Below are 15,710 nucleotides of genomic sequence, written 5' to 3'. Positions count from 1 at the left end.
TATTACCTTTATATTATAACTTTATTAATTCTATCGTTCCAGTGCCCAACAATGAAAAAAGTACCCATGTCATCAACACAAGGACCATGGGAACTGAATGGGATTTTGCTGGATATGTTATTTAACTAAATAGTCTTAAAAGTGGCCAAGCACTGAGCTATTATAATTATTTGTATGCTTAAGAAAAAATTATTTAAAGTATTCTGGAAAGAAAATCACAATACCCTTGCTATCATGCCATATAATAACTGAAATTTCCCACCTTCCAGCCAATACAGCAGTGGTTGTTTCATTCACCTCCCCCAGTCCCAAACAGCCTCATGGACAACGATATTTCTTGCTTATTTGCAATATTAACCTACTCATGTAATTAAATGCAAGAAGTTTTAAAAATACTTCTGATTCACATTCACACTCGCACAGCCAGATGTCTTTTTATGTACCTACAATGAGATAAATAGTTCTTTAAAATCCATTGTTCGTTTGTATGTGATCTGAGTAGGCTGTTTGTTACAAGCTCGTTATTTGTGTGCTTCTATTGTTACAGTATACTGTATTACCAACACAAATGGACATGTTTATGATCTAAATAAGGTGTGAGGGTTTTTTGCATATATAAGCATTCAGGTGTATCACAATAAGCCTACAATATTGGAAATGATTTCAACCAATCAAGAGCTAGCTATGTATATTGCCACAGCTACCTAACAACTGTGTTGGTGAGTGGACAGATGGAATGAAACCAACTATAGTACATAATCTAGTAATTGGTACCATGTTTTGCATAAAATTTTCGTGGCTGTTGGAGATAATGCAAGGTAGCATATATATCCCTTGTTTATTGGTGTTTATTGAGTCACATTCATAAACTCTCTGGATTAATTTTTGAATAGCAGGTCAAAATGGTAAAAACTAATGAGAAAAAAGTGGAGTTTGGACAGCTAGATGAGGAGAGACAAAAGGGAAAGAATTAAAACATAAAAGAGAAAGCAGCACAGATGGGGCAAATGGGACACTGTACATAATCTTTAGCAGTACCTTAAATTAACCTTATAAGGTATACTACATAATCTTTAGCAGTACCTTAAATTAACCTTATAAGGCATACTACAAGCAGTACCTCTTACTATGGCCATGTTATGTTTAGGCTTTAAAGTAAGTAGAAAAACACTTTTAAAATGCTTTCAAACAAAACTATGGGCCCTTAAATTTGGCTTAATTCTTGATCTAGATTTTTTAGCACTCCCATCTTTTAGATTACATTCAAATTTCTGGGTCTGGGGGAAATTTTTTGACAAGTATTGGTTGTAAAGTCTGGAATTGTCTAGTGTTACTGGCAGATTGTTAAAGACTTGAATAGTTTAAGAGTAATGGGCACAGTCAAATTAAAATTAAATTGTCCAACGAAAAGCATTTTGAAGAAAGTATATACAGTAAACCTAATTGGAAAAATTTTCATTTCATTTTGCTCTACAGGTTATCCTCCATTTTGTAGTGAAAATCCCCAAGAAACTTATCGTAAAGTAATGAGTTGGAGAGAGACCTTGGTATTCCCCCCTGAGGTTCCAATTTCAGAACAAGCACGTGAAACCATACTAAGGTTGTGTTGTGAAAGTGACAGGAGAGCAGGATCTCATCAAGGAATAGATGACCTAAAGAGTATGAAGTTCTTCCAGGTGGGTGGGGAGTACATTTAAGTTGCTTAGCTTAACTGCGGAAAGTATTCAGTTCTTGACTGATGATCCATTATAATGTATTAAATAAGACATATCATCAGATGATGAATGACTTTTTATCTTAATGAAGATCAGTAGTTTAGAACATACACATATAACCTGTACACTTGCTGGAGACATACTAAGAGAACTTGTTCTAACAGAAAGTAATTTATTCCATATTAATTTAGTAAATGAAAGAGCATTCTAATGTTTAATTTCTTGTCTTCTAAAGTAATTTATAAGTTTGTACAGTCATACTGATTTAAGTTATGATTTTTTTTTTTGACACTTAAAAATCAGTTTCCCCCGTAGGGGGGTAGTGACATTAGTGCACCTCATGCGGTGCACCGTAGGCATTACTCAGGGTTCTTTGCAGCGTGCCTTCGGCCCCTAGTTGCGACCCTTTTCATTCCTTTTACTGTATCTCCTTTCATATTCTCTTTCTTCCATCTTACTTTCCTTAACCCTCTCCTAACAACTGATTCATAGTGCAATTATGACCTCCTGTTACACCTTTCAAACCTTCTCCTGTCAATTTCTGTCTCAGCACTGAATGGCCTCATAGGTCCCAGTGCTTGGCCTTTGGCCTAAATTCTATATTCAATTCAGCTCAAAAATCAGTTTCAGATCTGAAAAAAAAGTATTCTTTTGACTAAGGATATATCAAGGACCTTAAAAACCATTTTATGCTGGTTGTAATATCCCTGCCATCTACCCACAAATTTTAATATTGCCGTAATCTAATTTTATTTTTTTTAATTTGCAGCATGTTGACTGGGAACACACAAGGGAACGTCCCTCAGCAATTCCTGTGGAGGTGAAATCCATTGATGATACCAGCAACTTTGATGAATTCCCGGAAGTTGATATAAAATTACGTAAGTTTTCAATCTGTTCAGTTTTGTATTTTCTGGTTTTTTGTAATTGTTGTCTTGTCTGCCAATTAAGTTGTTTGTTCCATTACATGTATCTTCAAGGTAAGGTTATCAGGTATGTAAATTTTTCCTATCTTTTTTATTTTTTAGGAACTGGCCTTTTAAAGGAGTATCAATATCTGATATATAAAGCATTTTTGGAATTTACCTGAGACAAGTCATGGAAAATCTTTTCCCGTTGTAACATGCACTGGTTATACACTGTTTGTTTTTTCATTGTATCTGTAATCTGTCATTATCATTACTTTTACTTTATTTTATTAAAAGTTTGTTATTGCTAATACTATTATAGTTTTGTAGCTACACAGAAGATTAAAAGTTCTAAAAAGGCTTTTAACTCACTACTAAGTTCAGATTTACTTGCATTTATGATTTTTTTTGATGGATTTTTTCCTTATCTAGAGTACCAAACTTTTTGAATAATTTGGCAAGTGATTTTTTTTTTATATTCCTTCTTTCCACCTATTTTCTTCTCCAAGGTAAATTCCTATTTAATCAAGCATTATATATTCAGATTTTGAGACCATTAAGATATTTTTATGCACTTCAAATTGCTGCTTTTTTTTAACAAGATGTATTACTCTTCCCACTTGTTTGACAATCAGTCCATAACTATAGAATCGGTACTGAAATAATCCAATTTGTAAATTTTCTGGAGTTTCAAAAGTCATGGGAAAACCCATGAAATTTACAATGATCTAACTTACTACTTGAATAAGTCATATTCTTGCTTTCCAAGGCAATGGTTCTCCTTTTTTTTTTATCAAATCATGTAGCTTGTGTGTTCATATTTTGTGTATGCATGTAAATATCTCTTCAGATGAATTTTATCCAAGTACAGGTTGACCATCACTAATCCGGCAATCAGTAGTCCGGAACAATCAGTAATCCGGCACAAATTTCGGCTAGAGTAATTTTTAATGTTTCCGCACTAATTTTCAAATTTCCCGGGTCGCTGCGCTAACTCGCTCGCCGGCCGCTTCGATTTGGTGGCGCTGTGTGCTGCATCGACAAATGGGGGGTGTTTGTAAATGCAGGCATGCTTTTGCTGTTCCATTTTTTACATTTATTGTGTTTTGCCCTACGCTATTGTGTATCGTATAGGCTACATATACGGTAGCCTAGCCTACATTATACTGAACTCAATTAAAATATTAACCCTTTAACGCCGAAGCCCTATTTACAAAAACGTCTCCCGTATGCCGGCGGCGTTCGGTGAGTTAGCGCCGAAGCAGAAAAAAAAGTTTTTTAAAAAAAATCACAGCACGCTTAGTTTTTAAGATTAAGAGTTCATTTTTGGCTCATTTTTTTGTCATTGCCTGAAGTTTAGTATGCAACCATCAGAAATGAAAAAAAATATCATTATATATAAATATTGGAATATATGACAGCGAAAAAAAAAACTCGTATATAATTGTATACAAATCGTGCTGTAAGCAAAATGGTTAAAGCTAATGAGTTAATTTTTTTTAGTTGTATTGTACACTAAATTGCGATGATTTTGGTATATAACAAATTTTAAAACGATCAAAGCAACACAGAGAAAATATTATCACAAAATGATGCATGAATTAACGAATAGCAATGGACGTAAAAAATTTTTTTTTCAAAAATTCACCATAAATCGAAATATTGTGCTAGAGACTTCCCATTTGTTGAAAAATGAAGCTAATTGATTGAATATTACTAGACTGTAAGTGTTTTAGCTTACAATTGCAGTTTTCGACCATTTTGGTCGAGTTAAAGTTGACCGAAAGTCGAATTTTTTCTATTTATCGTGATTTATATGGAAATATTTCAAAACTGATAAAAGCTACAACCATGAGTTATTTTTTGTTGTATTGTACATGAAATTGCGCACATTTTCATATATAAAACTTTATGTAACGACTAATATAAAGCGGTGCAAATATTACGACAACGAGACGAAAGAATTTCTGAGATGTTCGGCAGAGTTACCGCACAGACGTAAGGAAAATGTTTTTTTTTAAATTCACCATAAATCGAATATTGTGCTAGAGACTTCCAATTTATTGCAAAATGAAGTTAAACGACTGAATATTACTAGAATGTAAGAGTTTTAGCTTACAATTGCGTTTTTTTACCATTTCGGTCGAGTTAAAGTTGACCGAAGGTTGAAATTTTGGCAGTTATCGTGATTTATGTGAAATTATTTCAAAACTGATAAAAGCTACAACCATGAGCTATTTTCTGTTGTATTCTACATGAAATTGCGCACATTTTCATATATAAAAGTTTATGTAACGACTAATGTAAAACGATGCAAACATTACGACAACATGACGAAAGAATTTTTGAGATGTTCAGCCGAGTTACAGCGCGCAGACGTAAGGAAAAAAAATTTTTTTTTTTTTTTTTCAGAAATTCACCATAAATCGAAATATTGTGCTAGAGACTTCCAGTTTGTTGCAAAATGAAGGTACATGATTGAATATTACTAGAATGTAAGAGTTTTAGCTTATTATTGCGTTTTTTGACCATTTCGGTCGAGTTAAAGTTGACCGAAGCTTGAAATTTTGGCAGTTATCGTGATTTATATGAAAATATTTCAAAACTGATAAAAGCTACAACCATGAGTTATTTTCTGTTGTATTCTACATGAAATTGCGCACATTTCCATATATAAAACTTTATGTAACGACTAATATAAAACAGTGCAAACATTACGACAACGGGACGAAAGAATTTCTGGCGCGGACGTAAGGAAAAAGTTTTTTTTAAAAATTCACCATAAATCGAAATATTGTGCTAGAGACTTCCAATTTGTTGCAAAATGAAGGTAAATGATTGAATATTACTAGATCGTAAGAGTTTTAGCTTAAAATTGCGTTTTTTGACCATTTCGGTCGAGTCAAAGTTGACCGAAGGTTGAAAATTTGGCAGTTATCGTGGTTTATATGAAAATATTTCCAAACTGATAAAAGCTACAACCATGGGTTGTATTTTGCTGTATTGTACATGAAATTGCACACATGTTCATATATAAGACTTTATGTAACGGCTAATATAGAACAGTGCAAAAATTACGACAAAATGACGAAAGAATTTATGAAATTTTCGGCTGAGTTACCACCCGTGCGTAAGAAAAAAGTTTTTTTCAAAAATTCACCATAAATCGAAATATTGTGCTAGAGACTTCCAATTTGTTGCAAAATGAAGGTACATGATTGAATATTACTAGAATGTAAGAGTTTTAGCTTACAATTGCATTTTTGACCATTTCGTCGAGTCAAAGTTGACGAAGGTTGAAATTTTTGTAGTCGGCGTGATGCGTCCACTCGGCACCCAACAAACAATTTTAGTCGACGCATGATACGTCCAATAGGCGTTTAAGGGTTAACAGTATTATACAAACATCAACATAACAAATGTGCATCTTTTTCATGGATCTTTTAAAAAGTTATGCTTTACTACATTGTATCCAATTGCGTATATTCTCATATTGCTTTTGTATTATAAATTGCGATCAATGTTTTGTTTTCGGAATCGATAACGTGGTGTTTATTTCGCCGCATTTAACTCAGTTCAGTGCACTTTTCTTGCTTCCAGTAAGCGTAAATGAATACAGATACCTTATTTATTTGGGACAAGGATATTTTTCGTTATACGAAGTGTTGTTAAGTCTAAATATAACTTAAATACGTCTCGTTGTGAAATTAATTTAGCTATTTTTTTCGTTAATATATGACGTTCGCAGGAATCGCAGCTGGCCGTTTTGGGGGCATGTTTGTTTTGTGTAAAAAAATCAAGATTCCGTTCGCTATTTTCTCTTGATTTCATCATAATACGGGCTGTACGTATTTATCTTTTATCGGCATGAAAACAGCAGTAATTTGTATCCTTTCATGCCCAGTAGTTTTGATTAAAATACACTCTCCAATTTTATTTACGGTCGAGTTTCATCCATGTTGCCGATGCACGATAGCTACAACTTGCAGCTTAAAGTTTCTCAGCTTCAGCTACAACTTGCAGCTTAAAGTTACTGAAGCAGTATATTTCCTTGCCGATCTTTTCTCCAAAGCGAATAAGGGTATAGTGTAAAAAATATATCAGTACTATTGTACAGCACTTAACGTCATTTGTAACATAACGACAGTAATTTGTTTGACCATACGATGGTTGAAATACAAGCAAAACAGTTGTTATCCGATACGATTAGTAGCAAAACAAGTTTCCCGTTCGGTTGTTTATGGCTGTACGCATTTACGCAAGAGTATAACGTTATTAACAATACTTTTATCATTCTCTTTTACTTTTTTAAGTAGCAGATGGAATAAAGAGATGGAGGAAAGGAAGTTGGTCTATTGTAAGTTGGTCTCTCTCGCTGCCTGCGCGAAATCTAAAAATGTTTCCAAAAAATATTTTCGTATCGATATTAATTGCTAATCCCATCGTAAACTCGAAATATCGTAACTCGAGCACTACCTGTATTTGATAATTGTCTTTTCTTTATTAACCAACTTGTACTGATTTATGGGATATTTTAATTCTAAGATGAGGTGCTTAGCTACTGGGTTACGTGTATTCTAGCCTAATAAATGGCTAATCCGGCACCCTCCAGGTCCCAATGACGCCGGATTAGTGATGGTCAACCTGTATATATATATATATATATACATATATATACATATATATATATATATATATATATATATATATATATATATATATATATATATATATATATATATATATATATATAGATATATATAGAATTCAGCCCACAGATGTATGATTTTTCTTCATGATTTAGAATATTTTGGCATTAAACCATCTGGCCTTAGTTGGAATATTTTGGCATTAAACCATCTGACCTAAGGCTCAATATACCAAACTTCGTGAACGGGACTAATCTTTTTAAATTTATTTCAAATTGCTTTGTTTGTTGTGTAACCCTTTCATATCTGTATAGTTATCACATCAATGAGGGCACATGAGCCCCGATGTGTCTGGGAGCGCTCGACAGTGCGAAAAAATAATTATTTCGAAAATTCAGCAAAAATAGAAATTTTATGCCAACAACGTTCATTTTGCTGTCCTTTTTTTCTAAATGTTTATATTTTATGGTGGAATAGTCAGAATAAGAGTCCCAGCCCTCTAAATACAAAAAAATGTGATTTATTTCACGAAAAAAAAAAAAATCTTTACTTATTTTTATATTTTCGTTCTTAACCCAAAAACTATGAATGTCAGGCGAATGAATTATTTTTTATGAGAAAGCCAACAAAATTCTCTAAATATCGACATAAAAAAGAATGGAAAACAAATAAGTCCAGCTGGTGAAAAAATTGATAGAAAAAAGGGCAAGAAACAGAGCGCTCTGCCCGGCGTATGGTGAGAATTATCGCTAGAAAAAAGTTTTTTTTGAAGAGCCCTATCTTGGTTATTTTTCATAGAAATTACTTTGTAAATATACGAAAATGTAGAGGAAAAGTTGAAGAATAATGTGAGAGTCAAGAAAAATGGCTTTGGTAACGGCAACAGTTTCATTTTGACGTTATAAATTGATTGAAACGAAAAAAAATGTTACCGTTGTCAACATTATCGTTCGTAGCTCAAAAGCTATAACAGTTAGGCGAATGAATAATTTTTTATGAGAAAGCCAATAAAATTCCCTAAATATTGACATATAAAACAATGGAAAACGAATAAGTCCAGTTGGTGAAAAAATTGATAGAAAAGAGGGTGAGAAACAGCGCTCTGCCCGGCCTATGGTGAGAATTATCGCTAGAAAAATATTTTTTTTGAAGAGCCCTATCTCGGTTATTTTTCATAGAAATTACTTTGTAAATATACGAAAAAATAGAGGAAAAGTTGAAGAATAAAGGGAAAATCAAGAAAAATGGCTTTGGTAACGGCACCAGTTTCATTTTGACGTTATAAATTGATCGAAACGAAAAAAAAAGTTCCCGTTGTCAACATAATTGTTTGTAGCTCAAAAACTATAACAGATAGGCGAATGAATTATTTTTTATGAGAGAGCCAAGAAAATTCTCTAAATAACGACATATAAAACAATGAAAAACGAATAAGTCCAGCTGGTGAAAAATTGATAGAAAAGTGGGTAAGAAACAGAGCGCGCCGCCAGGCATACGGTGAGAATTATCGCTAGACATTTTTTTTGAAGAGCCCTACCTCGGATTTTTTCATAGAAATTACTTTGTAAATATACAAAAATGTAGAGGAAAGGTTGAGGAATAAAGTGAGAGTCAAGAAAAATGGCTTTGGTAACAGCAACAGTTTCATTTTGACGTTATAAGCTGTTCAAACGAAAAAAATGTTACCGTTGTCAACATTATCATTCGTAGCTCAAAAGCTATAACAGTTAGGTGAATGAATTATTTTTATGAGAAAGCCAACAAAATTCTCTAAATAACGATATATATGATAATGAAAAATGAGATTCAGAGCCCTGCCTAAAATCCAGACGTCTCTTACGTGATGCACTAACGAATTTCCGCTAGTTTTACCGTAAAAACTTTGCGAAAGCATGTTGGAAACTGTTCTCGATTGGCGCCGCTGTATGTAAACAGTGACACGTGTTTACCCAACCTCAGACGCATGGTCTCTGACAGAAGTGTGGCCTGCCAGGCCTGCGTGGGTGCGATCAGCTGATGTCATTGTGAGAATTTTACTACGCCATGGATTTGCGCATGCACAGTAGAGGAACTAAAAATTTATAGAAAATAGAGGATACCAAACAGAGTGTTTCCAATAATGTAATCCTACATTTTATAAAAAAATTGTAAGATACGAGAGAGAAACGTGGGTAGGATCAGCTGATTTCATTGTGAGAAATTTACTATGCCAGGAATTGCGCATGCGCAGTATAGGCACTGCTTGCCTGGCGATCGATGCCTGAGTTACGGTCCAAGGTATGCTTTAGCCTATGGAAACCACCAACTGTCCGAAAATTAAAAAAATTTACCCCTACCACACGTACGAAAAATGTCGGTAAATTTTACGTAAAATTACGTCAGTCAGAAAAGAAGGGGGGTAGGGGGTTGTTGCGTAATATGACGTCAATTGGGCAGGAAAGGGTTAAGGCTTAATATCCACTCCCATCCCAGGGATTTTCTTCAGGGTTCTGTTTTTTATGTATTAACCTAATCAGGTCGCTTGGCTATCAACCTGCTCTGTTATTGTATGTCAGTAATTTAGCCCTTTGCGGATCCCATAATTTTTTTTTACTACGGGAATACAAACCTCACTTTCATTTATGGAGTCCTCCTCCTGTGCATACATACAAACAGATCCAATAATTTAGGCAAATTCAGTGCCACCTAAACACTTGCTACTATCTTCTGTCCCTTTCAGTTTTTTTTTTTCTTTTTTCATGAAAATGCATTTAAATCTTTTATTTATGAACACTGTTCAGGCTTAAAATTACTAAAGTTTAATTATAAACTGGGTGTTGTTTACATGTAAACTTTTGGTTTCATCCTGCCAGCATTGCACGCTCTATCCACAGATTCCAGTCCTCATCTCTTTTTCTCAGTCAATTTTTATTTCCACAGGGTGGAATCTGTGTCACTTTTTGTAAGTGCTATTTCAGCCACTCTTGCTTAAGCCCAACTAAATCAAGACACTACTTTAGGAAGCTTTATAACAGCCATTAAGGCTCCTCTTATAATGACTAAAAGTCATTGACCCTTGGATTGCATCTTTTGATGTTTAACTTTATATTTTCAGTCAAGCTGTGGACCCTTAATATCATGATTAGCTATGGACTTTTTTTTTACCATTGTGCTCGATCTGTTGTCAGGCCAAGTCAACTGCTTTAAGTGCATACTTCACCTCATTGCTGGTAGGGTAGGGAGTGGGAATTAAATATATCTGCTCACTACCAGTGGGGTGGGGAGTGGGTAAAACAATCGATGGGGATACAGTAGGCCTATGATTCCAAATTAAATGCAGTAGCATATCTGGTTCTACTCTCTTGAGTCACTCTGCAGATGAGTAGATAAAGTGCTCGCCTGGCCAATCACAGGTCAACAGTTCAAATCCCCAAAGAGGTGCTTTGTTTTATTTATTTCCAAGTGAGATTACCTGTTTGTAGTGTAATAATAAAAACAAGTCAGTGAGACAGGGATTTTTGTGTTCATATAAGTAAGGTAGTGCAGTATGTGGTTAATTGGTTTGCATGAAAAAAACCTGTTGTAGTATTACAACAGTGCTATTGTACTTTATTTTTATTATATACTACATAAAGTTTGAGGTTAGTTTCCTTGTATACTGTATCGACTACTCACAAGATCATGCTGCCCACTTCAAAGTTGAATTGCTGTTTTGGGGTCACCAGATCTTAGTTTTGTTTATGTTGAAAATTAGTTAACATAAGTATTTACCCATATATAAATTTAATATCACTCATTGTTGGTGTCTTCTTTTGCAGCTGCATCCCCTCCTGTCAAAGAAGGAGAGGCTGGGTACAAAGACTGGGTCTTTATAAATTACACTTACAAGCGGTTTGAAGGGCTTACCCAGAGGGGCCTTGTACGACCTAGTAAGCAGAAGTAGACCTTGCCAGACTATAATGATAATCTGTATTTCAGAAAGTGACATGTAAGATAAAAAAAGATATTAAAAAGGTTTGTGACTGGGAACTTGAAAATCCTAGAGCCTGTGATATAATGGTGAAGTGTTATCCATAGTTTCCACAGAACTTTTTACAATGGCTCGTAGGATTTGCTAAGTGTGACGACAAAAGGTTTTTGTGGTAAATATTTTAGACCTGATAAGATGTGCTGGATACTTCACTGCAGGAGTGTTGTCCAAGAAATCAACAGTACACAGATCATAATTTATCTTAAATAATCCATCAAGAGCACTAGTGTAGTGTGAAGCAGCCTGTAATCAATCTTTCTTTGTTCATAGGATTTTCTTAACAGAGCTTGAGTAGTCCTGTACGCCAAGCTAAAGCAGAAGTATTACTTTTCTCCCTCCTTTTAAACTGTCTCACATTTAAAGAAGGCTGCAGCAATATTTCGCACTATGTGGGAAGTAGCGAGGTCTTGTATATTTTATTAATATAATTAGTTTTTCCAGATGGGACCCAGTGAAAATAATTTTTTTCATGATTAGACTTGTTTCTAATTGAAACATTGAGTTATGGATCTTATTATTATGGTTTTATTGTGATTTTAAGCCTTACAGCTGAAGACAGACTGTGATAGAATATTGGCAAAACAGTGGTAGGTCTTTTCAAGTATATGCATAAAAACTTACTGAAAACAATTTTTGTTTTTTACTTTTATTTTATCTTGGACAATACAATTTCTGTATAGTTTGGTTTAGCACTGGTTTTGTGCTTGAATTACACACACACACACACACACATTTTTGAAATTTGGAAGACAGATTACATATTTACATGTGTGAATGGGCAAAATGATGGAGAATCAATCCTCTGAACTTTGTGATGTTGCCTTCAGGTGTAGCATTCTTAGCCTTGTCATATTGTCATGCATTATTTTGCCATTCCTTTTCATTTGAAGGCTTTTTATCATATCATCTCATATTTGGTATTTATTTTTCCATACTGAATCATTGTTATTCAAATGATATAGGAGTGGCATTCATAAATTAAGTACAATAAAATACTGCTGTACAGTACTTGGCAATTCATCTTGATGTGCTAGATGCTGTAATACTGCCTCTGCTGTTTGAAAGGTTGTGAACAGTTTTCTTAACTATACTTTCCTCAGATGTTTAGTAAAAAACATTTGTTTACTTGGTAATAATTGTCCATATCAACATAGCATCAGTTAGTTTTGCAGACTAAATCATTTAATTTTCTTTAGTTAACTTATGACAAAAGTAATAACATGCATAATATAAATTCCCAGGTCCATAAAATGTGAAAATGCAATTCACAGCGTCTTTCATGAGTTGAAGTATTGAAAATCTTTCCAAATGTTAGTTTTTCCACCACCATTGGTCATTTTCCATAGACAGTTTGAAGCACACATCAGTTAAGTACAAGTGGGTTGTCAAGCTTGTTTATATTCTTGCTGTGTTTAGTTAGTTTGAGTTGGGTAACCTGTACTTAGGCTATGACCTGTATTATGCACTCTGCAAATGTGTAATTCACTAGCATTGTAATAAATAATGTGATTTTCTATAAGTTACACCTTCTCATGCTGTACCTAAGCGTGCTATGTTAACATGATTTTATGAGCACTACAATAATAGTATCCAAGATACACAACTTTTAGTTTCACTATTAACTTCATTAGTTAGGATCATGATATATCTATTTATTTTAATGGACTGTAAATATTTTTCCTGTTATGGATTATCTGTCGTAGAATGATAAATGTGTTACATGTTATTAAATAAATTTGTAATTCAGTGTAAATGTTTTTAGGAGTTTGCAGTTTAAGTAAGGTTTTGCTTTTATGTTTATGTACTATTCTTGTGTATATATATATACAATTATGCTGTATAGGCATATACACTTACTAATTTACTAAACCTGTTCTGAGGAATATTTTCTCAGATTTTGATCCTTTTTAGATTGGTTTTTTAGTTTCCAGAAAATGTTTGTTCTGTAATTAAAAGATTTTATGTAGGCAGCATTATGAACCTAAAAAAATAAAAGAAAATTAACAGAGATTCTTTCTCCTGAACTGAAGTACAGACAAAACTGTACAGTGTAGGTGTGTGTTCTTTCTGCATTAGTATGTGGTTTTGAAATCCTTCATATGCATAATAGTCTCAGTATTCAAGTGTAACACTTGTGCAAAATATAGCTTATTGCTGTGTTTTGTCTGAGGTACAGTATCAGGAATTTAAAAATTGTTCCATAGCAGAGTGAAAGTAGTTTACAATAGTTCTTTAGAATACTTAGATTTTTTCAATTGTATTAAGGGTAATAACCACATACTTGGTGATCACTAAACCAGTGTGCTAGCCTTTAGATGCATACAAGTTTGAGGTGTATTTATATTAAACTTCAGTAGAAAATTTACTTCTTTTAGTCTTATCTAAATTACACTTACACTGTTTTGCTGCAGGTTCTAATGTCTTAAATATACATTCCTCATCACTTGTAAGTAAAGGTCCTAAAGATATATGCCATATTGTATTGGCACTGTAAAGTAAAATTTCTCTGGTTTTTAAATCTCTTAACTGTATAGCTCTCCTGAGAGTGTGAAAGTACCGTCCGTGGGACATGTATTAAATAAAGGGGTGAAACAGTTACTTTGTTAGAGGAGTTAAATACCCCTCGCATGATCAAAGCATTATAACCTGTTTCCTTATGGTTTATTACTGATCACGGACAGGTTTCCAAGTTTTGTTTCTAAAGTATGTTCAGTCACTTTGTTTTGTATTTAGATAGATGGAATAAAATGGACTAGATGTTTTCTATTTCTCTAGATCTTAATTTGTGATTGAACTCCTGAGTTGTGAGTGGTATAATTATCAGGAAAAATTTCTAAATTTTTTCCTTGCACAACTAAGTTGTAGAGGCATTTATAATGCTCTATAAAATAATTCTGGAATAGTATGTAAGAAAAATTGTGTATTAAAAGTGCCCATTGCGACTGTTGAACCCCGTAGGATCAAAAGGGCTCCTTTTCACTGTTTTAAGAACAGTATGGAAGGGTTCTTAACTGTGGGTTTCCAAGGGAGATCTCGTGTAAATATAAACAGCAGTAGCTCCTTTAACTAGTCACCAATAAAGAATAATATAACATGAGCTTTGTTTTTATTCCTTTATATTTCATTCTTACTACCCAAACCCCAGGGTCTTCAAAAAGCAGCTTTCTAGCCTCCCAATTACTTCCATTTTTCCAGTCTTTTGTTAGACATACAAGCACTGACTTGAACATAAGTATTTCATGGAAGGGAAGAGGCATGAATAATGTCATGGAAGGGAAACATTAAATATTTGCCCTGGTTGTGAAGGAAATTCTGACCAGCAATTAATATCCCCTCATACCCCTGTTCCGGGAGTCACTATGTCTTTAATGTAAAATAAAATTATCTCTATAGAGTTAACAGGCATCTAAGAAACAAAGGCAGTAATTGTTTTTTTTTTTTCCTAAAGCTACTTTGTCGTCCTTAATTGTTGTACTGCAATTATGATTATGTCAATGACACAAAATGTTTGTTAGTTTATGATCTTTAATTGTGTGGTATGCTGTTAACTAAATGTGTTGAAAATCATACTACTGTACTGTAATAAATACTAAATATTTTCACTGTATGAAAATTTTTTACAAATGGTAGGAACAAAAACATGAAGCGTATAAGAACTGTTCGATCTAGGAAGACGGTTGGGTTAGTCCTTCAATCTCGACACACAGAAACTGTTACATTTCGGGTGTCTTTATGGACCGTGGCCATGACAGCCATTGACCATACCAAATCGGAAACATCAATTCTCATTTGGTCAGAGAAGTTTAGCAATGATTGGGTCTGGTCAGCACTTGATATGTGACCTCCTGGGAACATCTAGGAGACATTTTTCGCATCCATGGTTAGAAACAGGCTACTCGGTACAGGTAGTGTCCTACTTACAGTGGGGTTAGGTTCCAAAAACCTGCGTCATTTATTGGAGAAAACATATCCCGAATTTAGCCTAGCCTACAGTATACGTACTCTATACATAAACAGTATAGTAATTATTAATATCAGCTAATTCTGGAGGTTCATGAAGACTGACTTATGATAATTCTATTCAAAGAGAAATTGAATAACACAAACAAGAATTAGTTCAGGTGTTTCGAGGAAAGGGCTGTCACGAGATGTAGAGGATCAAGGTTCAGATGTGGGGGGAAGGGGTGGTGCAAAGCGATGGCACTGGACTTTTCTTAAAAGTAGTAATCCATTGTAGCTTGCATAGGGCCTTTTTTTCGTTCATAAATGACTCGGTTACATGCAAGAGAGTCTTGAAGTGCTCTCTCAACTTTAGAAAACTGTTCCATGTTCCCACCCATTTCACTTAAAAGTTTCAGTCCATGTTCAAATGAGGCAAATACCTCTGCCAAAGCTTTTGTTTACTCGTAAACTTTTGCTCTGGCGGCTC

General features: G+C 34.1%; 1 protein-coding gene across 21 annotated transcripts in view; it reads left to right on the top strand.

The window, feature by feature from the left end:
- trc (Serine/threonine-protein kinase tricornered) overlaps positions 1-14,378 on the top strand; it is a 148,663-nt gene extending 134,285 nt beyond the window's left edge. For all 21 annotated transcript variants that reach the window (XM_067086949.1, XM_067086948.1, XM_067086946.1 and 18 more), the window contains 3 exons: positions 1,477-1,676; positions 2,485-2,596; positions 11,070-14,378. In XM_067086949.1, coding sequence (XP_066943050.1) covers positions 1,477-1,676; positions 2,485-2,596; positions 11,070-11,194 — 437 coding nt within the window. In that variant the 3' untranslated portion in view covers positions 11,195-14,378. The remainder of the gene's footprint in view (positions 1-1,476; positions 1,677-2,484; positions 2,597-11,069) is intronic.
- The last annotated feature ends 1,332 nt before the right edge of the window (positions 14,379-15,710 follow it).

The sequence above is a fragment of the Macrobrachium rosenbergii genome, chromosome 43 (assembly GCF_040412425.1).
Source record: "Macrobrachium rosenbergii isolate ZJJX-2024 chromosome 43, ASM4041242v1, whole genome shotgun sequence".
NCBI lineage: Eukaryota > Metazoa > Arthropoda > Malacostraca > Decapoda > Palaemonidae > Macrobrachium > Macrobrachium rosenbergii.
The sequence above is the reverse complement of the archived record's forward strand: the minus strand, read 5'-3'. Positions and strand labels throughout refer to the sequence as shown.